The 27,685-nt window shown below is 35.6% G+C and overlaps 1 protein-coding gene across 4 annotated transcripts in view; it reads right to left on the bottom strand.

The window, feature by feature from the left end:
* Positions 1-27,685, bottom strand: part of LOC150090174 (adiponectin receptor protein-like) — a 155,701-nt gene that overhangs the window by 44,408 nt on the left and 83,608 nt on the right. For all 4 annotated transcript variants that reach the window (XM_090368990.1, XM_090368993.1, XM_090368992.1 and 1 more), the window contains exons 4-6: positions 23,772-23,921; positions 11,527-11,677; positions 446-626 (exon numbers count right to left, since the gene is read on the bottom strand). In XM_090368990.1, coding sequence (XP_090225116.1) covers positions 446-626; positions 11,527-11,677; positions 23,772-23,921 — 482 coding nt within the window. The remainder of the gene's footprint in view (positions 1-445; positions 627-11,526; positions 11,678-23,771; positions 23,922-27,685) is intronic.

Raw genomic sequence — 27,685 nt, 5'->3', positions numbered from 1 at the left:
CCTGGTGTTACGATAGATTGATTAAAGTTACCATTTTGACTGGATTCCATTCAAGAATCGATTTAGATCTACTTGAGTAAATTAATCACTCATTTATATCACCTCTATGGATGAATGGGTTTGTTATCTATTTACAATATTATCTATAAACAACAGACAAAACAGGATTACAATATGGTACTTGTATATGTAAATGCAATTTACATACATGATACATTGATGTATCATGGCCTGAGCTTACTTCTTTTTCACAGCTCATTTATATTCATATACAATTTGAACATTACAAGAGGCCAGTAGTGCTCATGAAGATATTACTGTGTCTTCTTAATTTCTATTAAACTTTAGCAACAACTTTATATCAAGAAATTTGTTTTACAATTTTCACTTTCACAATATTTTCTCAGAATAATGTAAGAAAGAAAAATCTTAAATGTACACTTACTTGCTGAAAAGCTTGCCAACTTTTTCCGAGTGGCAGTGAACCGTGTGGAATGTAAAGGACATGCCGAGGCACACGATAGCTCCTGCAAAAAATGTAGCAAATACCACTTTTTCTTGCCACTGGATTTCATTGGATGGACGTGTTAAAAAATAAGCTGCGATTCCAATAAATGAAATACAGCCTAGAACAGGAACAAAGAAAAATATATAACAGCTATATTAGGATAAAAACTTTATGGTATTTACAAATAAGCAGCGCTTTTTTTGTAAAAAAATAGGTGTCGGTACTCATTCTTTACTTATCACAAAAAATTGAAAATTAAAAGGATACGAAAAGTACTCTAAAATTTTTTTTCCTGATATTGTTACTTTAGTAGTAATGATTTTGGAATAAGAACAACAAATTAAGTATCTTAACACACAGTTTATTAAGCATGAATTTATTATTATCAAGTATATAAAAAAATAAATTTATTATTATCAAGTATATAAAAAATAAGTAAAATGTGAGTAAAATAAGTAAAAAAATAAGTAAAAATAATTTCATAATAAAGTTTTTGTAGAATATTCCAAACTGTTCTCATTGGACACACTATGCCGACTTCTTTTCTTACCATTTGTGTCTGTTGCTGAATGACGTTTCTGAAGCAGCCACGAATCAACATATTTTGCTGGATCGAAGAGTGTCAGCAGTGGCCTAGAATTTTAAGAAATAGTAGTGAAGAATTTGTTTTTGTGATCAACAAAGCTCTAGTGGGCTGACGATCAGATTCATTTGTGAAAATCCTCGTTCTCAGAGCGTTCATCAAATGCTTCGATTCTTCCGAAACCATCTTTTCAACCAGGTATCCCCGAAATCCACGAATTGCATTTCTTTCATTTAACTTTAACCTAATTGACAATTTTCTAACTTCATTCTCACAAAATTCCAACATTTCATGTTTGTCCTCATTTTCCTTCTCTCATCATCAATATTGTCACTAGTTCTTTGAACTAGTTGTTAAATTTGAATTTTCTCTTTTTTTTTTTGAAACCGTCCAAAATGTCGGTGTCATTCGGATACTCAGGTACTGTAACCACGTAAACAAAGATAGAGAAAATTTACAGAAAAAATGTAGATAATGCACTTCTGCGAAACAACAGATGATTATTTGTTGGGATAAGGAGAAAATCACTCCCTCCTAATTCTCGAACAGGGTGCTTACAGTTGATTCACAGCGGCGTCCAACCTACAGCCCACACGGAAAGTGAACCAAAACAGCATTTAAAATTTTTATCAAAATAATCTAAATTAATTATCAAAAAAATTCTCATTAAATGTTTTGTTCAGTAAATTTAATTGTGTATTGTACTTAATAAAATTTTCGAATATTTTTAATTTTACTTTTACATGTAACAATTTTATCTGAAAAAATACAACAAAAAAAAAAAAAAAAAACAAAAAAAAAACATAACAACTCTGGATTCATTCTTTATTCGTACAACTGAAAAGTGTAACTTCAATAAACTTTACTTAACCTTACATTGTGTAACATATAATAAAAAATGTCTAATAAAATAATTTTCTCATTTTTCAGTTCCTTCATCCATTTTTTATTATGTACAAGTACATAACAAACATTACTATATAATATTGGTGTAGATCAGTGTTGCCATTTTAGCGGTTTTCCCGCTAGTTTTAGCGGAATTGCTTCAGGTTTAGCGGATAAAAGTATGAAATAGCGGATAGCGGATTTTTTAGCGGGAAGAGTATAAATGTTTAGCATTTTATGTATTTTGGCAATGTAACATTTATATTAAGAAATATTAAATTAATTGTTCAATTAATTATTTAATTAACAATAAAAATAATTCATAATTGAAATAGTAGGGATATCATATTTCATAGTTTGTTTTTTTATAAAGCGAAGAATCCGTTTTATATTATTCTGGATTTCCCTGAGGAGAACCCCAACAATTTGACGTAGTTACGCTCGCGGTCAAACGACCTGATCATTGGGTCATAGCTTTAAATTGTTGAATCAAATCTAAAAATGTGGAAAAAATTCTAATGACGCCTTTTTTTGAAACAGCGAAGGAATGGCATTGGATAATTTTTCTTCGTCGTATTTGTTTGGCTTCCAAGAAATGCGATCCGAATTACCGACATCTCTTTCAACGTTTCTAATAACCACAGAGCAATAAGTAATAAGAGTAATAAGTAATAATTATTTCTAATAACTACAGTGTAATAATATCTTAGTATAGTCAGTCCTTGTATTGCACGATAGTTGTATTCCTAGAAACCCTCGTGCAATGCAAAATCGTGCCTTTAGTAAATCCACCAGCCGACAAAATCAATTCAAATATTTATACAGTGTACAGTGCCATAAACGATGGTGCAGATCCGAAAAAGATAGTTCATTCGTGTCAAACAAGGTGGTTATCCATTGAAGTTCCTATAACAAGAATTTTAGAACAGTATATTGAATTAAAAGCCCATTTTGAAATAACTCGTTTGACTGACAAATGTTATACTGCAGAACTTCTTTATTCAATGTTCAAAGATGAAAGTAATTTAGCATATCTTTTATTTTAAAACCTATCTTATCTGAAGTACAAAGAGTAAACAAATCTTTTGAATCAAATACTGCCGATCCTACATTATTACTACATGATTTAAACATGCTATTTTCGATGATTGCCAATAAAATGTTTTTACCAAATACACATATTGAAAGGATAGAAGAGGACATTAATAATTATTTATACCCTAAGCCATATTTAGGTTACCAATTTGAAAGAAAAATAAATGAATTAATAATGAATAAACTTATCACAACAACAACAGGCAACAGTATATAAACATTACTCTCGTTAAATGGGAAAACATCAACAATACAATGAAGTTTTGGTCAGAAGTTTCGAAATATCGAGATGCAAGCGATAAAAATCCATTTAAAGAAATTATCGAATTTGCATTGGGAATTTTAATTTTGCCATTATCCAATGCAGATGTGGAAAGAATATTCAGCAACTTAAATCTAGTAAAAAACAAAACACGCAACAGAATGAGTGTTGGCACGGTTAATGCAATCTTATCAGTACGATACGGCTCAAAAGAGTTGAAAAGTGTTGTAAAAATTATGTTTTACCTGAAGAAGTGCTTCGCAAAATAGGTACACAAGAAGCATATGATGAGGGGGTATTGAATTTCGAAATTAATTTAGATTTTTAAATATTGATTTTATATTACAAACAGTTATATATTATATATTTTTATATTACAAACAGTTATAGTTATATAAATAACTATTTATATATACTATTTGTTTGTTTTTATTCACTACAAAGTACAAACAAAGAAAATTTAAAAAATTTGGCGGGTCAAGTGCTAAAAATAGCGGATTTTGAGTATGCGGCTAGCGGGAAATATTATTAAGAGTTGGCAACACTGGTGTAGATACACCATATCTATTCATCCTTCACAACAAGTTGCCCATGTATTGCACTACCTCGAATAAGAAAGGCTTCACTTGTGATACCAGGGTACCTGCCCACCCACCAAACGGTGCCATCTGGGTGATGGCATCCACTGAGAATAAGTAACAATAGTCTTCTTTATTAGTGAAACATTACTTATTCGAGGTAGTGCAAAACATAGGCAACTCGTTGGGAAGGATGAGCACAATATGAGATACAGATGAAATTATGCTTTTTACACTACTTTTCTTTAAGAGTTGTCTATGGTGTATCTACACTGATATTATATAGATATAGAATCTTAAACTCTTAAAACAATATGCCTAGTTGCATCTAGTGTTATTTAAATAATAAACATTACGAAAATTGGTCCCCGTTTTAAGTGGAATTTTCTGGAACCAATTATTCTCGGATAACGAGGATCCCTATAACACTAATTTTTCTCGAATCACTCAGTGCGGTCCGTTAAAGAAATCTAACTTTGAATTTTTTTGAACATGGTTTCTGTACGGGAAAAGGTTGGACACCAATGCAGAAGAAGTTTGACCAAAGCCCATTGTCAGCATCGGGAATACCCCTTGATCTGCTCACTGTTCACCAGTGTGACTTCTTCTAATGTGGGACAGGTGGTCGTATAGGTGTTATGAGTACCTCTAAGTTGTAGAATGGTAATACTGTTAGCTCTCTTAATTCATGCAGCAGCACTAATTGCCTAAATTGCCCGAAGGCCAGAAATGTGAACAGTGCATACCGAGTTAAGTCTGTCTTAATCTGTTCTTTATATGAAAATTTTCTTCGCTCAACAGAAACTATTTTAAATGTAACATGTAACTTCCAACGGGAATTCAAAAAAATTTGCTATAAAAGGAGTTTGTTAAACAGAGGTCTGACTGAGTAATTTAGAATTCTAAAAATGGTTATAAAGTTTTATATAGAAAATATCTTAACAATAGACAGTGATATATGCAAATTTAGTTAAATAATTTTAAGCTTATTTGAATAGCAGGTAAACGTGAAAAAAACTTACGGAATATTACAAATTTTGAAGTGTACTGCATCCAAATATCACATGTCACTGTTAATAAAGGTATCGGTATGCTGTACCGTTGCGTACTGTCTCAAAAAAAAAAAAAAAAAAAAAAATTACTGCAAATAAGACTTTATGAAAACATTAAAACACATTACAAATATAGTCAGTCCTCATATAACATGTGTTTACACTACACAAATTCGATCATACACGATTTATAAATAGGGGAACGATATCTTATATAGCACGAACCGAATTCGCTTATGCACGATTCGCCTTTGTGTTAACAAGAAATGACAGTCGAACGCGGAATCACCCCAACTGAACGCAACACAATAGGAATGAAGAAAAGATTCTGAAAATGTATTTATGTGTTTTATATAAGTGAAGGGGAAACACATTTCACCATAATAACGCAAAAACCAACACAATTCCAGCTATCGGTATAATCGCAAATGCAATTAGATCGAGTTTACTACCAGTTTATAAGATTCCACTAGCAGAAACACAACAGGAAATTGTTTTTATTGTTTTATGGTAGTAACCCCTAGAAATGTGCTTTAGTAAAATGTGAGGTGTTAATAGTGTATCTCTGTGTATCAAGCGTGCCTCCTCTTTTGTAATTGTGCTTTATTCCCTGAAAATGAGTAAAATACTTAAAAGGTGTGAAAAGAAAGCGTCCTGGTGAAGACACTGCAGGTTCAGAGAGAAAAAGAAAAGCAATATCAATAAACAGAGGCAGACTGGGTCAAAAATTCTCACCCGGGAAAATTTATAGTGGCCTCATACTATGGTTTATGGCCAAAATCACACCGCTTTCCGGCCCACTGGGGTTTCCCAGGTAAGGCTTATGGCCAATCCGCCTCTGTCGATAGAGAAAAAATATGAAATTGTGAAACGCTTTAAGCGAAATGAAAGACCATGTGATATTGCACGTGCTATAGACCTAAATGAGGCAACGCCGAGAATTAGAAAGAATGCAGAGAAAATAAAAACAACTTTCATAGCAGGAACAACTCAAAGTGTAATTAAAATCCATTAGATTAAGACACAAAGAATTGGAAAAGATGGAACGGCTGTCATCTGTTTGGATATAAAATCAAACAAAGTACGAGTTTGCTCACGATAGAAGCAAAAGCATTAGCAATTGTGTTTGGTTATGTTTTGGTTTCAAATGTGTGTTCAAGTTTGGGTGGCCGGCACCTAACTCTATTTTTCCCATAGGGCCTGTTGTTTATATTGCACGATTTTGCATTGCACGAGGGTTTCTAGGAACACAACTATCGTGCTATACGAGGACTGACTGTACAACAAATTCCTCTGGATTTTTAAGGCTTAACTCAGTAAGGTGTGATTCTGCTCCTAATACACCAAGCTAAATCAAAATATTAATATGAAATGAACTGAAATAAAACAAGGAAGGAAAAACAAAATACCATTCACCTTTAGCAGAGTGAATGCAAGCCTCCTAGTCTAAGGAGATACACATCCACACTCATTCAAAGAATCAGCACAGTTTTTTGAAAATGGATAAAACAGAAAGAATTGTACACCCAAAGGAAACAATGCTTCAATCAGTGCTTCTATCATTTGGTTTATGTAATTTAAGAATTTAATTAAATCTGTTTATTATAATTTAGTTCAATGATAATTTGCATATGTGTATTTGGTTCAGACCTGTAGAATGACTGCATTAACATTTAAATTTGCACTTTGGTTTGTTATGTTTGCTTATTTAACCTGAGCAGTGGCCATGAATATTTTTTTTTACTCCTTAAGTTTGAATTCTATTCATTATTTGCTATCTGCTTCAGATAGTATAGGACATTCACTGGCACTTTACTGGAAAGCAGTAAATAACTGAAACAATCTTTTTGGAGTTCACAGGTACTGAATGTGTCTGTGTGCATGTGGGTGGATGTGGGCACCTCCTTAGGCTAGGGGTCATGCAATCTCACTACTGGAGGTGAGTTGCTTTGTTTTTCTTCTTTACTTTACTTCAGTTTAGCTTATTTCATTTTATATTTGGTTGGCTTAGTACACAGGAATAGAATCACATCACATCAAGTTTAGCCTTAAAAAAGATGGTAGAAATCTGGCTGTATTTGTAACATGGTTTAGTGTTTTCTTTTTTAATAAGTCTTTAGTAATATTACCAAGTCAGTCCCTATTGTAAAGTACAGTGATATTTATAAATACTTCAAAAATGTCAATCCATCTGGTTTCCATAGGAATGCATTGTTTTTATGACTTATGCAATGGTATTTGTTAATTATAATATTAGTTTATTATAATGCAGTCTATAAAGTTGCCCTTAGTCAATGACCACAGTAAAGTTAAAAAAAAAAAAAAAAAAACAGTTTTAGATAAACAAAGGTAACAATATATAAAACACTTTACAGGATTAATGGATTAATTAAACTGTTCTACATAAACAAAAGTAACAGTATATAAAATGCTTTACAGGATTACTGGATATAAAAATTATAAGGTGTACTTCAAAAATTCTACCCATCAATTTCTTATTATTTTACTAGTGGTTAAAGCAAAAATTCAACTACTATTCCCTTTCAATATCCTTCATTAATAACTGCATATTTCCAAAAATATTCTACCATTTCTGGAAAGCTGTTGCAAAAGCTTCTTGGGGAGTATGAGCCCAATGGTGGACTGCTGATGCCATAACAGATTGTGTTGCAAATCAGTCCATCGAGATTTTTCCCCCATCAGTTCTCTCAGGGGTCAGAAGTTGTTTTGTGCTAGATCTATTAAGTATGGAGTGTAGGAAAAGCATTCAAAAATTCTCTGCGTAAAACAATGTTATCACACCAGATAAGTGTGAGGATGTGTTATCATGATGAAAGATCCACCACTCTGCAGTAGAGCTAGAAGAAATTTTCTCTTCAGGACCCTGATGTTATTTTCTCCAATTATTAACATAAACTTTAGAATGACACTAGAGGGCAGCCATAATGATCCTTCTTGACCCACTCCACAAAATGGCACATGGAACCTTCTCCTGAGAAGCAGCCAATCCAAACTTTTTTCATGGTGGCAAGTCTGTTTCCAGTGGGTGCATACTTTAATTTTTTTTTGTTAAAAAATGACAATGGAAACCATGATTCACCCACTGTTATGATCTGTCAGATGAATCTCAGGTCTCTGTCATGTTGTATAACCAATGATGTTGCAATCACCTCTGCTTATATTTGTTCTGTAATGAGAATGCAGAGCACCATTATGCACAGACCTTACTCACGTTCAACTGCATACACAAAATGTTATGGACTGAACCAACCAGAAATATCCAGCAGTCTTCTCCACAATGATATTAGTTTTTTAATTGCAAACTCATCAACTTTTTGTTGTCACTATCATGCTTGTTGTTGTCCTCCCAAACCATGGGTCATCTTCAATGTTTAGCCCTTTTTAGAGCAATACATCTGCCTTTAGATGGTGCTATAATCTGAAGTTGACCCTCCACACATTGCTTGCAATTATCCATGTGCTTATGCAGTTCCATTCCTTAGGTACCATCAATTAGAGAAAACTCACTGTTCATTTTGATCCAAGACCGAAACAAAGAAAGGTACAGCAATCTCTTTGACACTCATGTGGCAGTTTTCATCACAAAACTATCAACTCTTTGTCATAAGTCATGCTTGTCTTTGACCTCGCAGACCATGAGTCATCTTCAGTAATGTTTAGTCCTCTGTAAAACAATGCATCTGCCTTCAGATGGTGCTGTCATTCAAGGTTAACCCTCCATGCACTGCTTGTAGTTTTCTGTGTGCTTCTCCAGCTCCATTCCCTAGTGGCACCATAAATTAGAGAACTCCTCATTGTTCATTTTTGTCCAAGACTCAAATTTAACTCTGGTGTCCTCTGTCATAGACCTGTCTTCAGTGTCCTGTAATAACAATAAAAGTATATAATTACCCTGGTCAGCATCAATTTCCTCCCTGAAATAATTCTGACGGATTCTTGTAGGAAATATGTTCAAAAAAACTCGGATATGTAGTTACAAAGTTCTCATCACTCTCAGTTTTTTCAAATATCACTGGTTAATCATCTTTTCCTTCTATTTTATCTATTTGTTTATTATTTATTTATTTTTCTTAGAACATTTGAGAATGTTTTGAAACATTCTAGAACACTGCTATGCGTTGAAGAAAGTTCAGGTGTTTTTGGAAGGGTCTAGAACGTTTGACGGAGTTCTCTAGAAACATTGTGGGCCTTCTAGAGACGTCTCTAATGGTATATATATGAGTGGGTTCCGCACTAAGCACGCATTTTCTTATTACAAAAAGTGTATGTGTTTCAGAGAGTGAGTGAGTGTTGAACAAAATGAACAAGTGTTTTAGTGAATTAGTGTTTGTAAACAAGTGTCGTGTGCATTAGTGTAAATCATGAACTGTGCTTAAATTAGAAATAAAAATTTACAATTTCTTAATTGTGTTCTTATGTGTGTGTGTGTACCTCAATAGTACATGAAATATGGCACATTCTTTCTGAAATAAGCCTGACAGCATTTGCTACATTTGTGGAGAAGTGGTATTAAAATTGCATCAGAAGCCACTGTTACAACTTATGAGAAAAGCCTATGAACTCTATTTCAGATGTAAAGTGGGAGATCAAGATAAAGTATGGGCTCCAAAGATTTCCTGTACCTTGTGTTCAAGGACATTAACAGGCTGGTATAGAGATAATCATAAATCGATGCCTTTTGTTTTTCTAGTGATAGAAAAACCTCAAGACCACATAAATGACTATTACTTTTGCATGATCAATATTTTCTGGGAAATCCAAGCATAAAGTAGAGCATCCCAAAATACCTTCTGTTCTAAGGCCAGCTCCTCATGATAGTACAATGCCGGTGCCAAAGCCACGAGAAACTGCAATTTGCAGAATTTAAGCCTTTCTTGGTAAGAGCACCCCTTTGTTCCCCTTCTTTGTACTCATTTTAGCAACACTGCATCCTTCCTAAAATGAGGCTTCCAGACCTGTACACAGTACTCCAAGTGTGGCCTGACCATTGCCTTGTACAACAGGATAACCACCTCCCTGTCCCTGCTAGAAAAATTCCTATATATCATTGACAAGACTCCATGTCCTGCCCTGGCAGTCTGTCTGCACTGCTCAGTTCATGCACATGTTTATTCATGCACATAAATTAACATCATTGTACTATCATGAGGAGCTGGCCTTAGAACAGAAGGTATTTTGGGATGCTCTACTTTATGCTTGGATTTCTCAGAAAACTTCATATTTGACTGCACAATTAACCCCAGGTCTTTTTCACTTTGCAATTCCAAGTGTAGTACCACACAGTTGGTATGTTTCTCTTGGGTTATTGCTACCCATATGCAGTACTTTGCATTTTTCAATGTTAAACTTCAGTTGCCACTTCTCAGCCCATTTTCCCAACTTATCTAGATCTAGTTGGAGTAGAATACTGTCTTTACTGTCGTTAACAACCCTGCCAACCTTTGTATCAAACTTGGACATTAATCCTGATATATTTTCATCAATATCAATAATGAATACACAAAAAAAAAAAAAAAAAATGGGCCCAGCACCAAACCCTGGGGAACTTCACTAATAACATTTGTCCACGGAGAGCAGTGTCCACTGATTACCACTCTCTGTCATCTCCCACTCAACCATCCCTTTATCCATTGCTTACCCTTAATGCCATACCTCTCCAATTTGTACAGCAGTCTGCCATGTGCAACAGTATCAAAAGCTTTCCTGAAATCCAAGTATATGATATCAAAATTATTTTTGACATTCAGTTCCTTTGTGACCACATCGTAATATCCAATCAAATTGGTCACACAAGACCTCCCTTTAACAAACCCATGCTGTGTCTTAACCATTACTGCAGTCTTCTCTAGATGACCCAGCAATGCTTGCAAAGCTTATATAGCATCAGCCCATATGCAGTACTTTGCATTTTTCAATGTTAAACTTCAGTTGCCACTTCTCAGCCCATTTTCCCAACTTATCTAGATCTAGTTGGAGAACAAAACAAAAAAAAAACAAAGAGTTCACCAATCTGTGTCCTACAAATTCTTGGAGGGCACAGATCGGTGAACAGTGAAGTAGATGAGTTGAATATCCACAACAGATAGAAGCCTGTTCCAACTATCAACCACCTGCTGGCTGAAGACAAAATTCCACATATCTATCCCGCAACCATCCTTGCTCAACTTGAATTTATATCCCCTCATGTGGATAGTCTCAGCAAGTGGAAGAATCCTATTAACATACAGTTTACTGAATCCACTCAAGGCTTTAAACAGTTCAATCAGATCTTGCAGGTGCCTGGTCTCAAGACTGCAATTTGCAGAACTGAAGCCTTTTTAAGTAAGAGCACTTTTGTTCCCTTTATCAATCTGGCTGCCCTTCTCTGCATCCGTTCCAGCAAATCAATATCCTTCCTAAAGTGAGGCCTCAGACCTGTATACAATATCCAAAATGCGACCTAACTATGGGTTGATATATGCAGGACTCTATAGGGAGGAAATGTCTTTTTCCACTGTATTATCTTGGTCAATCCAGTATTACTAATTCTATGATTTATTTACCTAATAAGTGTGTCCAAATATTTCCTGTTTCTGTATGTATCCTGAATATGGAACGAAAGCATGCTGTAAAGGAAGGAAGTGGTGGTCGATGACCCCTATGCAGAAAATCATTATCCTGAAGCCATCTTGGCAGAGAGCTAAAATGACATACCTGGGGAAACACAGAAAGGAAAATTATAAAAATACACACACAAACAGTATTTATATAACTTGAAAACATAGTGATGAAGACATTATTTTAATATCATAAAGGCTAAACTAAATTCAATTTTACCTAACATTGGAAAACAACATCAATAGTTGTACTTATTTCACAGATTCAACCCATATGTCTACTCAAAATATTTTCTTTATTTTGCCATTTGACTGCTATTGTTACTTCTGATATAGTTTAACTTGTTCTCTGCCACTTAGCAATATCAATATGTGATAATTTTTGGAAAGATGAAAAATGCCAACATTCCCACTTCCCCAACTTTCTGAAAATTTGTACATAATGGTTGAAAATTAAAAGTTTGGAATTCACTGCTAAAAGTGATTACTTACTTTTGTTCTGGGCTGTAAATCAGAACAAATCTTAATTTAAAAAAAAGTTTATTCATGCACATAAATTAACATCAATACAATTTAGTCCTTGAGGTTGTCACAGACATTCTCTTAGATAGGCCAGACAAGCTGCACTTGCTACCCGGGAGTCTAAAACGCTGATGAAATTGATATTCGGGTGACACTCAAGTCAAGTGGACCCAATTTCGGCAAAGTCCGGATGGTCTGTGATAGCCAAATCCTCTGCTTGCACCTTCACGATGGTGGGACTGTTAGTAATCCTGGGTATAACCTCCATGCACAAGTACATAGTAGGTGACCACCCAGGTGTGAACCAACATAAGCAGGAGTCGAGGTGTGGCGCCCACACCACATGGAGGAATGCCGCCCCTCTATGTTACTTTTTTATTTATTATTACTCCAAAACAGCCGAAGCCTTACAGAGGAGGAATTTGACCGTAGAAATATAGAATCCTTCTATTTACAATCTATACACAATGTCAGGTATCAATATACAATTTCAAATATACAAAGTCAATTTACAACATATACAATGCATATCATGCGTTACAGACCATTTGCATTTTAGCAAAGCTGTGGTAACAGAGAAATTAGTATTTCTAAGCATTATGTTGTTTTCTTTTCTTGATTGTTCACATCAATTAGTTGAATTAATTGCTTTGTGTTATTAATCTTAATTGTTATCCCAAAATTTTTTTTTTTTTTTTTTTTATACAATTGTTATTACTTAACTTAGTTCCTTGAAGAAAAAGTAAACAAAAAAAAAAAAAAAAAAAAAAGGATTTTTTTTTTTTGTTTACTTTTTTCCTTTTCTTTTTTTTTTTTTTTTTTTTTTGTTAAGGCTAGGTATACCTTTCTTTATAGTATTATTATTGTTGTTATTATTAAATTAATCATTTATTTTTATTCTCTATTAGTTTGATTGAAAAACCTTTGTAGTTCTTTTTTGATATTAATGTTTTCATATAGTATATCAATGTTGGAGTCGTTCAGCAGTTTTACAGTTCTGTTGAAGTAGTGGAATCTGAGTTGATCAGTTCTGAATGGCTCTTGTGCCAGCATATTTTGTCTTCTCAAAACTCTTGGAGGACAGCTGAAGTTGATGAGGTAGAGCAGCTCGGGGGCATCGAGCTTGCCAGCCACTAGATGCATTAGGAATTTGCAGTCTGCCGCAGCTCTCCTTTGGTAGAGTGGTACAATCCCAAAGTGAATGCACCATTCATTGTAGGATTTTGTGTTCAATTCCAACCTAGATTTGTACACCAGGAATCTGACTATGGATTTCTGAATACGTTCCAGTTGTTTTATAAGAATTTTGGTGTGAGGATTCCAGATTTGAGAGGCATATTCTAGAATTGGGTTGATGATCATTATGCAAGCTGTTTTTATGAGCTGTACATTAGTGAAATCAAAGCAGATTCTTTTAACCAGTCCAAGGGATTTGGAGGCCTTAGCTGTAGTTTTATTTACATGTGTGTTGAAGTTTCCCTTCTCAGAAAACCATACTCCCAAATCTGAGACCTCATGTATTCTCGATAGCTCATGATTATTAGCTTTATAGGGATAAATAATCTTGTGTTTTTTATGATAGTCTGTGACAGACATGGTGCAGCATTTGTTTAAGTTTAATGTTAGACCATTGTTTGTGATCCATCGGGTGATGGTGTCTAGTCCAATTTCCAGTGATTCACAGTCTTGAGTTGTTTTGATGGTTTTGTATATTTTCAAGTCGTCTGCATAGGAGAGCACTTTGATGTCAACATGTTGCATACAATCCTGTATGTCATTAATATATACAGCAAAGAGTAGTGGCCCCAGAGGAGAACCCTGAGGGACTCCCCTTTGTATATGGAAAGTGGAGGAGTATCTTCCTTCAAAATTAACTCTGCTTTTCCTGTTTTCAAGAAAGTTAGACATAAGTGATAAGGCATTACTTAACAGACCTGTGTTCTTTAATTTGAGGCAAAGCAACTTATGTGGTACTGAATCAAAGGCTTTCTGTAGATCAAGGTATATAATGTCTACCTGATTGTTATTGTCAAGGCTAAGTTTTATGTCATGTTCAATGGAGAGAAGGTTAGTCACAGTTGATCTGCCCATTAGGAAGCCATGATGAATGTGGCTGAATTTATTTTTCATGAAGGAGCAGAGTTGAGAGTAAAGCAGGTTCTCAATGATCTTGCTTAGGGGATTAGATTTGTGTATGGGTCGATAAGAGGAAGGTGTGTCTTTAGCCCCCTTTTTAAAAAGAGGCGTGATTGTGGTTTCCTTTAATATACTAGGGAGTGATCCCTTATTGAAAATGGCCTTGATCAGATGTATAAGTTGTTGTTGCAATACAACAAAGCAGTGTTTCCAGAGTGCCATGGGGAAACTGCCAGTCTTTGTGTCATAACTTAATTTAAATTTGTTGATGGTATTCAGTAACATCTCTGCATTGACTTCAAATTGTGTCAGGGTATCACTGAAATATGATGAGGGAGAGGTGTTGTCAAGCTTACTGCTGTGATCAGCTTTTTCAGTATATAATTCACTGTAGAAATTTGCAAATTGATCTGATTGAATGTTCTCCATTTTGTTCATGTTTTTTTGTTTTTTATAACCCATTTTCCAATGCTTCCAGAATGGACCCATATCATGCCTGTTTAGCATTGCATTTTGTAGGTTAGCTAAGTGATTTTGGTAGGCCAAATTGATACTGTTTTTTATTTGCCTTCTTAGATTGGAGAACTGAGTGTAAATGTCATGTCTCTGGGTGTTTTTGAAATTTATGAACATTTGTTGTTTTTTCCTGAGTAATTGAATAATTTCTTTTGTGAACCACATAGGAAATTTATTAGTGTTTGCCTTTGCATGGCTCATGGGTGTGTAGTTTTTGATAATTAGGTATAAGTTATTGTACAGCATATCCAGAATTATATCTACCAGGCAGTATTGGTGGTAGATGACTCTCATCAAAAGGTGCAATACCACTACTTTACTTATTGGAGGCTTGAAGTGGTGGAACTCATGTTTAGTCTCTAGAACCAAGTTCCGGTCAACCCTTCCACATCTCTTCCATCATGCAGTATGATCGATGACTTTTGAGGTTATGATGAACATCGTGGCGAGATCCAATATTCCTTACATTTCGAGGGTACAGCTCTAAAACGGTGTTCGCAGGCTGGCCGCTAGTTAGTATACCGGACCGAACCTATTGGTAACTCTCTAGGAGGCTTCCGGATCAGCTAGTGTATAATCTTGCTACCGCTACTCTGCCAGATAGTTACTGGAGGAAGTCAGAGTACTGTGTATGCGGGGAGCATTGTTGAGGCCATGTTATGTCAATGATCTGGTTATATTCTTACCATGTGTACACCACATCCAAAAATTTCATTACTTCATACAGCATTTCCCACCCACTTTTTCTTACTATTGAATACACCATGAATTGTCAAACTAACAGAGCAAGCTAATCTGCGAAAAGATCTAAACCTCCCAAGCACTTTATAATTCATTTCACAAATATATGTGGTCTCAATTCTAATCTTAACGATGTCCATTTTCACTTGTAGTCTGCCAAACCCCATGTACTTTTTCTGACAGAATCTCAGTTATCGGTTGATTCAACTACTGCTCATCTCAGATGCCCAAATTATTTGCTGTATGATTCCTTTCGCCTCAAAGGTGGTACTTGTGCATATGTCCGTTCTGATATTCCTTGTCAGAGACTTGGTAATTTGGAATCTACTCTCTTTGATCTTCTCTGGCTTAAAATCTCTCTACCTCATTGTGTAAAATTCATCTGTTGTCTCTACCGTTCTCCCAACTCCACTAATCACTTGGAGTTCTTTGACTTCCTCTCTTTGCAACTTGACTTTCTCCAGTCCAACTTTCCTAACAGTGAGGTAATTTTTCTTGGTGATTTTAATGTTCACAACTCCAGCTGGCTTCCGTTTTCTAGTCACACCGATCCAGCAGGTCGAGATGCTGAGGCTTTTGCAATTACTAATGACCTTGCACAGATTGTTCATTTATTTACAAGAATACCGGACAATCCTAATCATACAGCCAACACGCTTGATCTTTTTCTCACAAACAACCCTTCTAAGTACACGGTCGAAGTGAGAGGTCCTTTAGGCACTTCAGATCACAACTTGGTGATTGTCTCTTCTCCAATGGAGCCTTTATCTCATGGCTATTCCCAACCTCGTGTTGTTTGGCATTACAAGAATGCAAAATGGGATGACCTGTGAGATTTCTTTTCTTCTTTTCCTCAGTCGGATTACTGTTTCAAAACTTCTAATGTCAACGTTTGCTCAGATCGTGTCAGTGAAATTATTCTTGCAGGAATGGAATCCTTTATCCCACACTCCACTTTAAAATCTCGTCCTTTATCTAAACCTTGGTTTTCCAATAAATGTGCTAAGGCTGTTCAAGAGAAGAATGATGCATATTGTAATTGGTTTGTTTCTAATTCTTCAGTTTCATTTTCTGTCTACACCAAAGCTCACAACAATTGTAAAGAAGTTATTAATCAGACCAAACTAGAGTTTGAACAGGATAAGAGTAGAAAACTTGCTTCTTGCCCTAATGGTAGCCGAGCATTCCGATCCCCTGCCAAAGCTATTGGCCGCAACTTTTGCCCATCTCTGCTCCCACCTCTGTCCAAACCAGATGGTTCTGTTGTCACTTCAGCCAAGGATAAATGACCTGCTAGCATCCCATTTTTCTTCCAGCTCACATATTAATGATCTTGGTAAAACACCTCGTTGTGTTTGTTAACTGGTTTTTAGGAGCATTAGCAACTAAGGCCATATTGCTCCGGGATATGCGGGGGTCATTCACTGACCTTTCCGCATCCTGCGTATTTGGTGGTGACGGGCTCGAACCCCGGTCAATCAAGAAGTGTGTGCTACGAACTGCTGCTCCTTCCCACCTGGCTATGGAGGCGCCTGTAAAACACCTCCCACCATTCCCAACACGCTCTATTCAATGCCTCCTGTGGTCTTCCGTCAAAAGAATGTCAGAAGGATTTTGACGAATCTTGATGCTAAGAAAGCTCCAGGTCCCAATGGTATTTCTCCACTTGTTCTCAAAACCTGTGCTCCTGAACTTACTCCTATTCTTTGCCGCCTTTTTTCACTTTCTTATTCCAAAGGTGTTTCTCCTTCTGCTTGGAAATTTGCTCATATCCAGCCAGTTCCTAAAAAGGGTGACAAATCCCTCCCATCCAATTATCATCCCATTGCAATTACTTCTACTCTTTCTAAAGTAATGGAGAAATCAATTAACCGCCAACTCTTAAAACTACCTAGAAACCTTCCGTCTAATCAATGATCGCCAGTATGGATTCCGTCAGTGTCGATCCACTGGTGATGTTACCCATTTATGGACTAATTCAATGGAAACGTTCGGTGAAACACAAGTAGTTGCTCTTGACATCTCAACGTCTTTCGATCATGTTTGGCATAAAGGTCTTCTAAACAAGCTTCCATCTTATGGTTTGCCAACTGTTTTTAGTAATTGGTTATCCAGTTTTCTCTCTGATCGCTCACTGAGGGTGATGGTAGATGGCTCTCTGTCTTCTAACTTCTCCACTAATGCAGGTGTCCCCCAAGGTTCAGTTCTTTTCCTCTTGTATATTAATGACCTTCTTCCATTGACTGGAAAACCTATCCATAGTTTTGCCGATGTTAGCACATTGCATTCCACTTTCCATTTTGAGAAACCTTGCCCTGTTCAATCAGCTTCAAATTCTCGAAAATCTGCTACCAATTCCTTAAATGCCGATCTTCAGGTAATTCTCTAGTGGGGCAAAGATAACTTAGTTGATTTCAACCCTTCTTAAACTCAGTCTTGTCTTATATCTCGCAAAAAGGATTCTTCTGCTCCTATGCTTATCTTTAGTGACACTCCGATTTCTAGGCAAAATGATATATCTCCTTTGGGGATTTTTTTTTTTTTTTTTGGTAGTTGTTGGCGCATCGGCTTCTGTGGCCATAATGCACCTCCCAAGGTTTTTGCAGTACTTTGATCCAAGCCCGAGGCGGGAATCGAACCCGCGACCTTTGGGTTGCCGGGCAGGTACTTTACCTTTGGGGATTACCCTGACTTCTAATCTCTCTGGCACAAGCACATTACAAATATTGCTTCCTCTGCATCTAAAAAACTTGGTTTTCTCTTTCACTCTCGGCGTTACTTTTTTTCTCACTCTGTATAAATCGCAAATTCGCCCTGTCATGGAATTTTGTTCCCACATCTGGGGTGTGCCCCCAAAATCTCTCTCAGGCTTCTTTCCATTCAGAAGAGGGCAGTTAGGTTAATTAATGATTCATCTCTAACAGAGTCTCTCCACTCGCTATCTCATAGACGTACTGTTTCTGCTGCATGCCTATTCTACAGATACTTCCATGGGCACTGTTCTTCTGAATTGGCTTCTATAATTCCCGCTCTCTCTTTCAAAACATTCCGAACACGTGCCACCACCAGCCAACGTCCATTTACTGTCCAACTTCAAACTCGCAGAACCAACTTTTCATCTTCCTTGTTTATTCATTCAACTGCTGTTTTCTGGAATCACCTTCCTTTGTACGTATTTCCTGAAAATTACAGTCTACAGAAGTTCAAGTCCAGTGTCAACAAATATCTTCTTTCGTCTTCTCAACCTCCAACCCAAGCACGGTACTAAGTACTATAAGTTCTAATACCTCTCGTGTTTGGGGTTTACATAAAAAAAAAAAAAAAAGCCAAGCATTACTTAAAGTGTTCAGTCAGTTTGCCAATACTGAATAGTTGTTGATTTCATGTGTCTTAACTTTATATGACACTTGTTAACTGACCACTTAAGAAAGACACTTGTATGTATTATGGCACACCACTTGGGTGCATTTTGAATGATGTGCTGCAAGGTACATCATTCCTAGTGTCATTTTATGCACATGTGCATAAAGGCTGTGAACGTGTTAAAATATAACAGAAGTAACAATTTGTCCACTTTCACTCAAACTGTGCTAGAAACATGCCATTATAGTATGTAAACTTTGTGTAAATATTACCCAATACAAAGTTCATGTTATTTAAAATTAATTTATAGGTTTCTTAGAACAGATACAGTCCATAAAAGACTGCAATCCTTAATGCAGAAGATAAGTGAAGTCCACATTTCTTAATGACATTTTGACTTCACTTTTGTATTCCACAGATTACTTTTATTTCTTTATTTTTTCATATACATATATATTAGTTAAACAACATAAAAAATAGTTATATTATTTCTTTTGTACATGTATTTGATTAATAATGCCATAAAAAAAGATTACATATTAAAAAGATTTAGATTGTAATGCTATCTGTTTGAACGTCATCTAAGTTTTTTTTAAATAAAAATCCCAAACAAGTTTTCTTCATCCTACTGGAGAATGGCATTTAAGGAATTGGTGGTGGCTATTTGAAAAGTTAAAGCTGTTTGTGAAGGCTAGTTTCTTAAATTGAAAGGTGGAATATAGAATTAGAACAGAAAAACTATGGATAGGATTTCCAGTCAGTGGAAGGTCATTAATATTCAAGAGAAAAAGAGTGGAAGAACTAAATTCAGAGAAAACCAAAATTAGTGGAGAAGTTGACGAGAAGAAGACTACAAACTGATGAGAGTACATGAACAGGCAAAGTTTTTATGGCTCCAGCTAATAGAGAAGTTTTTCTTAAATTTTTGCTTTTTTACTGATTTAAATTGGCATATTAATTTATTTTCTAGAAGTAGCTTTATATTCCTAGTAATGATACTTAGTTTAATTTGAACTTAGATAGAGATTTTGCAGGTTATTATTTAGTATCGGAAAGGGTATCTAATCCATTTGTTGGACAAGTTTTTGCAGCTCTCGCGGATGCTAAGTTTCAATTATATTTAGCCATTTTATTGAGTAAATTGTTATATTAAATTATTTTCTATAAGCAGCTTATAAATCTAGTCAAGCTCTGTGGTCTATTTTGAAAGTAATTAATACTTAGTATCCGTAGATTTACCATTCGTAACTTGCTGCCATTGTTATACGATACAATGTAAAACTAGATAGCGAAAAAAGTAGCATTGTATTAGAAATCTGTTAGCTTAATATAGTAGTATCAATTAATCAGTAAAATTTACTAATCTTATTAAATTTCATTGTCAATTAAATTGTATTTTATTAACTAAATACATATAATGACCTAGATTTTACAAACGTAACGTTATAAATTAATACATAACTTGACAGGAGATAAGAAAGACACACAACGTAACTTGGAGATAGTACTCGATACTGAAATACATATATGTCGTGTTATAACTGCATTGGGATATAAGTTTGGATTATATTTTTGTACTGAAATTTTATTTGAAATTGAATCAAAGTCATTACTCAGACAAGAGCAGCAAAGCAAAAAGCTCAAACTAATGGGAGTGCTGTGGCTCAGGGGAGAACTGAGGGGGAGGTGGATGCCCTCTGAATCATATCCTTTTGAAATGCACTGCTTGTGTGATGTTTGTGGAGCAATCAGGAATGGGACATGATATTGCTAAGGGGAATGTCTTTGTGTGTGCGTGATGAAAGGAGTGTGAGGAAATCAGGTGCCAACTCAGCATTGTTATGGGCCTACATGAAAGCTTGAAGTACAGGGTGGATGTTCTCGAAGGATTTAAAATGAGGAGCCCATCAAGCTCTCAGCTGCCCACATCAATGCCAGAGCTTACACTTGAACATTACGCAACACAGGGGCAATCCCCAACGCAGAAGGCGCTGTTCCCAAAGGAACTAGTTGTTGTTGGTGACTCTACTGTCAGGGAAACGGAATATATTGTGCAAAAAGGATAGGTGGAACAGTACCAGGGTATGTCTGCCAGGGCAAAGGGTGATGACATTGTAGGGCAGATATATTTTAAGGGCACAAATGGTGATATTATTGTACACACTGGCACTAGTGATATTAAGAGTAGGAGATCAGTGGAATTATTTAAGAAGTACAGGTCAATGTTGAAAAAAGCAGTGAGTTAGGGTTGAATTTGAAAGTGTCTGCAATTCTGCCCAGACACGATAGAAGGCAGTATACGATGAGAGCCTTGTTGATCAATTTAGCCCTGGAGAGATTATGCAAGGCTCAAAAGGATAGAATTTTTCTCAGCCTGGTCTGTGTTTGTTAACAGGAGAAACTGCTTCTACAGGGATGGGATACACTTAAATAGAAAGGGTGTAAGAATATTTGTTGATGCTATCAGGCAGTGTTAGGTCGGTCGGAAAACTGCTAGCTTGGGGGGGATACACGGACTAATAGATTAACAGTAGTCGCTGGCAGAGTTGAAAGTGGTTCTTGCACTGCTTCTATTGGAATGAGCAGCAGCTAAAAAAACAAGGTGCAGGGGATTCCATTGACTGCTGGGAATCATTGCGGAACAAGTAAATACATGGGCTGTGTTAGGGTAGCTAAGAACAGGAACAGGTGCATGTATACGTGTGTGTACACTAATGCTAGGAATTTGGTAAATAATTTTGATGAATTTGAGGTGTTGGTCAAAATATCAAAGGTGTGGAATTTGGGGAGTACACTGTGTACAGGAAGGATAGACAGGATAGGAATTGAGGAGGGGTTATGCTATTGGTTAAGAAACACATAAAATCCAAGGAAGTACAGGCAGTTGACATGGCTGGATAGTGCAGTGTCGAGTCAGTTTGGTTGTGACATAAGCACTGGAAGAGCAAAATTGAGAGTAGGAGTGTGTTATAGACCTAATGACTCTGATGAATATAATAAACAACTGTACAGAGAAATAGAGTGGGCCAGTAAATCAGAGAGTCTTAGAATGGGGGATTTTAATTTCCCAGATATTGACTGGAATTTGTGGTCACTCACACACTAGCAAGGCTTTTGTGGATTTATTGGATGATTATTTTCTACAGCAGCATGTTCGGGAGGCAACTAGAGGGAGTAATATTCTTGATCTGATTATCAGTAGTGATTCTTCATGCATTAAGAATCTGCAGATAAAGTAACCACTACTAGGTGGCAGTGATCACAGTGTGCTGAAGTGAAATTTACTCAAAGAGGTAACTACCATCAGGAGTAAAGGGAAAGGTTTTTGCTTTCGTAAAGGTAGTAGTAGTAGTGGCATATGATGCAAGAAAGCAAGTGTATGAGCTTATGCAGCATCAGCCAAAAAGAAAAAAATAAAATTAAAAAAAATCACACCATTCCCTCCAAATGCCTGTCCAGTTCCTCCTTAAATTTATTCGACCTATCAGCTTCCACAACGACAGATGGAAGTTTGTTCCAGCAATTAACCACCCGCTGGGTAAAGGCAAATTTCCGCACATCTATTCTACATTTGTCTTTTCTTAATTTGAATTTATGTCCCCTTAGGTTTGTAATCTGAACAAGTGGAAGGATCCCATCAGAATTCAGCGTGCTCAACCCATTCAAGGCCTTATACACCTCAATCAGATCACAGCGCAGGGGGCTAGTCTCCAGCCTCTGCAATTTGCAGAACTTAAGCCTCTCTTGGTAAGAGGATCCCTTCATTCCCCTCACCAATCTTGTTACCCTTCTCTGTACACACTCAAGTAAATCTACATCCTTCCTAAAATGAGGCCTCCAGACCTGTACGCAGTACTCAAGGCGTGGCCTGACCATTGCCTTATACAGAGGGACAATCACCTCCTTCTCCCTGCTAGCAAAATTCCTATATATCATTGACAAAACCCCATGACCTGCCCTGGCAGCCTGTCTGCATTGCTCAGAAAACTTCATATCTGACTGCACAATTACTCTCAGGTCTTTTTCATTTCATGGCAAATGAGAAAAACAAGTGCTCAATCAAAGCAGTTTTTTGCTAGACTGGCATATAACAAGTTGAAACTTTGCATACACATGCTCAAAATATGTCATTTTAAGCAACTCATTATATTTTAGCTACCACTATGCATTCAAGAATTATAAGCTTATTCAACAAACATTTTGATCAAGTCTTGTAAGCAGTTGGTGACTTCTATCAAAAGCAGAGATTCTGCCCCTCACCCTGCCACAACATATGTCAGCACTGACTAGTGCCTTATCAGATAGTAGGCAGGGATAATAGAATCTTAAACTCAGATTTCACTAACGTTGTACAAGGCATTGTTTACTCACTAGGTTTATCTAAAAGGGCTTTCTTGGACAACAATTTACACAGTACTGATTCCAAGCATGGGGCTACTGTTAACCTTAAAAGCTGATAAATATTTATTCTAATATTCTTGAAACTTTGATTCCATTTCCTTCCAGAATTTATTCAGTTCTCATTATTCTAGATAGATGACAACAAAATATGTGAGTGCATAGATGAACATCTCTATATTAAAATTAAGTCAGGTATACCAAGGGAAATAGGAGTGGAGAAAAGATATACACTGTTATTTTACAAGCTGAATCTAAATGAATTTCTCCAAAAAATTAAGGACATTATACCAAGACTGAAATCTCTCATTTCAGCCTCAGCAATAGTTTTGTTATTTTTGAATAAAAAGTCCATATAATGAATTTATATTAATCATATTAACAGTGAATGTGTAGAATGAAAGAGTCATCACATATATGACCAATAAGGTTTATCCTATAAAACTGATAAAATTTGAATTTGTAATTTCAATTTATATAGAAGCATTTCAGTCAGCAGTAGAAATTTCACAAACCTTCCAAGCTTCTTCCCAGACTTTTCTTACTAGCTGTTCAGCTTGCTCAGCTTCTTCTAAAACTTTTCGAACCAGATGTTCAGCTTGTTCTGCTGCTCTTGCAGAAAGGGACATATCACAACTGATATCCAATTCATCATCATCTCTTATCTAAGATAAAAAAGGCAATAAGTATAAAGAAATTAGATGCAAAGAGGGAGACAGAAAGAATAGCTGCATACACTATGCATGCAAATATCAACACAGTTAAAAAAAACAGTTAAGTTCACAAATTAAATGCAATAAATGGCAGCTATCATAACCTCATGCCAACTTTACAGCATAATACCAGAAAGAATCAAAATTTCAGTTGAAAGATATCTCTAGTGATATTTTCACAAAAAGTTGAAAACTATCGAATATAAAATTTAATCTGATTCTTATTATTAAATCACAAAATATGGATTACAGGCATAGATTGCAAATAAATAGCTTATTACAAGAACTCCATTATAATGATGAATAACAAATATAACATTAGTTAAATTTTAATAATACAAAAAGAAGTGAAAAATTAAAATTACTGCTTCTGTTAACAATAACAACTTTTATTAGGTTTTTTTTTTGCTCTTAACATGCACACTGACATAGCTGATGACGAATAAGGATAATACGTGAGCAAGCAATTGTTCTCCAATGTGGAGGAAACAACAAAAAATCCTGAATTAGCAGAATAAATGATGAAAAAGGAACAATTATAGAAGACAAAGAAATTTTAACAATAACTGTATTATTCTCCTGGAAGATACTCTGATGTGGAGTTATAAATTTCTATCATCAAATTAGTGCATTAATGAAAACTTAAAACTTGTATCAAGGGAAGCATTTTCTCTTATTGTGTTACTTCTGTTCCTCATCTCCAAAAGTAATCAACATCAAATTACTGCATCTACAGTCTGTCATATAATAAGGTCAACCAGTGTTGTTGATTATTTGGGAATAAGTTTACACCCAGTATAAATGAATAAATTTTTGTAACCTTAGACTTGCGAAGTTCATACACGAAGTATAATAAAAAAATTCAGGGACTGAATTAATACAGTAAACTTTGTGAAATCCAGCAAATTTTACAAAAAAAAAAAAAAAAAGAAAAAAAAAAAGAAAAAAAAAAAAAAATCTATATTTTACAATCCAGAAATATTAAGAAAGCAATTTGGCAATCACCAATCTTTTAAGAATTCATGCAAAAAAAAAAAAAAAAAAAAGGATTATCTTTCCCTTTAATCTGTTTTTGCAGCCAACAGGATTTAAACTGCACAGATAATGCAATGGTCTTAATTTGCAATGAGTTGCCCTGGTGTACTGCACTACTTTCAAACAGATGGACTCTGCAAAGGTTAATTGGCCATTTATTTAAAAGATAAGACAGATATGACAGTCTGTTCCAGGGCTAGTCAGTCCTCTCATTAGACAGCAGGTGGTTTCTAGTGACAACATGCAGACAGAATAATTGTAAAAAAGTTGTTCGATGTGAACTGCTATGAAGTAAACAAAATCAGTTCTCAAAGTTATAATACAGTTAACACTATCTGTTGAAAACAGTGTGATACTAGGACAACATGGTAGGTGTATTGTGCTGTGAGAATTAAGATCACTGCATTATCCGTGCAGCTTAAATCTTGCTGGTTGCAAAAACAGATAAAAGACCAAGATAATAATTATAAATATTTATAGATATAAATAAGTTTGTTGTTTGTGCATAATGTTTATTGAAATGTACTCCTCTAAAATTACTCAACCACTAGGTACACTTTTAGAATTTTAAAGAGTTTACTTTATATGGGAAATGATGAAGAATTGAAGAAAAAGCCTTGTAAGAAATGAAATTTCATTTAATTTTTTACTAGCTTTAAGGTAGTCTCTTTGAACACTGTATAAACCAATTCCAGTGCTTCTGCAGCGTCTGGAAGCACTCCTGATACCTTTTTGGAATGTTTTTAATTCCTGTGTGTTACATTTTGAATAATTTCCTTGGGTATTGCAGATCCGTAACCTTTCAAGCAGGCTTTCAGACTGTGAAATAAAAAAAAATAACAGGGAGCTAAATCTGTATGGCAGATGGAGGAACACAGTGATGGAGTACTTTGCAAGAAATTCTCAAATGGAAAGTACTGAGTGTGCAGGGGCATTGTAGTGGTGCAAGTGCCAATTAATTCTAAAGCCTACCTTTCTAGCTGCGTTCTCTGAACAGCATCATGTAATCTTTACAAAACTGTTTTGTAGTGTTCCTGGTGCACTATTTGAGCAAATTCATAAAAACCAATGCCTTGTGATTTAAAAAAAATACAATAAACATATTTGTAACATTTAACTGAGATTGTCTTGCTTTTTTGGGTCTTGGAGAAGAAAAAACACAGTCCTCTCAACAGAGTTTTTTGTTGATAGTACTTAGTACTGTGCGGGGATTGAAGGGTGAGAAGATTGATGATGATGGTGAGAAAAAGGGTGATGAAAGAAAATACTTGTTAAAATTTGGTGTGAATTTCTGTAGATTGCAATTTTCAGAAAATACATACGAAGGTAGGTTGTTCCAGAAAACGGAAGTTGAAGTAATAAATAAGGAAGAAGAAAAGTTGGTTCTGTAAGTTTGAAGTTGAACAGTAATAAAAGGTTGTTGACTGGTTGTAGCAAGTGTTCACAGTGGTTTGGAAGAAACAGCAGGAATTACAGAAGCCAATTCAGAAGAACAGTGCCCAAGGTTCTACAGAAAAGTCATGTAAGTCATGTAGCAGAAACAGAATATCTATGAGAAAGAGAGTGGAGACACGTGGTAATGATGAGTTATTAATTAACCTAACTGCCTCTCTTTTGAATGGAGTCTCAAAGCCTGAGAGAGAGATTTTGGAGGCACCACCCCAGATGTGGGAACAACGTTCCATGGTAGAGCAGAATTGAGATTTGTACAGAGTTAGTAGCTGTTTGGAAGAAAAGTGATGCCAAGAGTGAAAGAGAAAAAAACCCAGTTTTTTAAATGTAGAGGAAGCAATATTTGTGATGTGTTTATGCTAAGAGAGATTATAAGTCAAGGTAATCCCTAATAAAGATATGTGATCTTGTCTAGAAATCTGAGAGTAACTAAGATAAGCATAGAAGCAGAAGAATCATTTATGTGAGATATTAGACAGGACTGAGTTTTAGAAAGATCAAAATCACTAAGTTATCTTTGTTCCAATGGAGAATTATCTGGAGATCAGCATTTAAAAAATTGGCAATGGATATTCAAGATGTTGAAGCTGATTGTGCAGTGCAAGGTTTCTCAAATTGAAATGTGGAATTTAATGGATAGGATTTTCAGTTAATGGAAGAAGATCATTAATATACAAGATGAAAAGAGTGGGAGAAAGAACCAAACCTTGGGGAACACCAGCATTAGTGAAGAAGTCAAACAAAGAGCAACCTACCATCACCCACAGTGAGTGGTCAGAGAGAAAACTGGATACCCAATTACAAAAAACAATTGCCAAACCATAAGATAAAAGCTTATTTAGAAGACCATTATGCCAAACATGAAGTCTTTTGAATTTGTTCATATATGGATAGCATAAGCCAGTATATCACCAGTGGATCCATATTGGCGATGGTTGATGAGACGGACGGTTTCTAGATAGTTCAGGAGTTGGCATTTAATAGATTTCTTCATTACTTTAGAAAGAATAGAAGTGCAATGGGATGATAACTGGATGGAAGGGATTTGTCATCCTTTTTTAGGAACTGACTGGATATAAGCAAATTTCCAAGCAGAAGGTCAAATACAGATGGAATAAGAAATTGTAAAAAGGTGACAAAGAACAGGAGTAAGCTCAGAAGCACAGGTTTTGAGAACAAGTGGAGAAATACTATCAGGAGCTGGAGCTTTCTTGGCATCAGGCCTGTTA

This window comes from Mastigoproctus giganteus, chromosome 2 (assembly GCF_048544385.1).
Source record: "Mastigoproctus giganteus isolate SK-2022 chromosome 2, ASM4854438v1, whole genome shotgun sequence".
Classification (NCBI taxonomy): Eukaryota; Metazoa; Arthropoda; class Arachnida; order Uropygi; family Thelyphonidae; genus Mastigoproctus; species Mastigoproctus giganteus.
The sequence above is the reverse complement of the archived record's forward strand: the minus strand, read 5'-3'. Positions and strand labels throughout refer to the sequence as shown.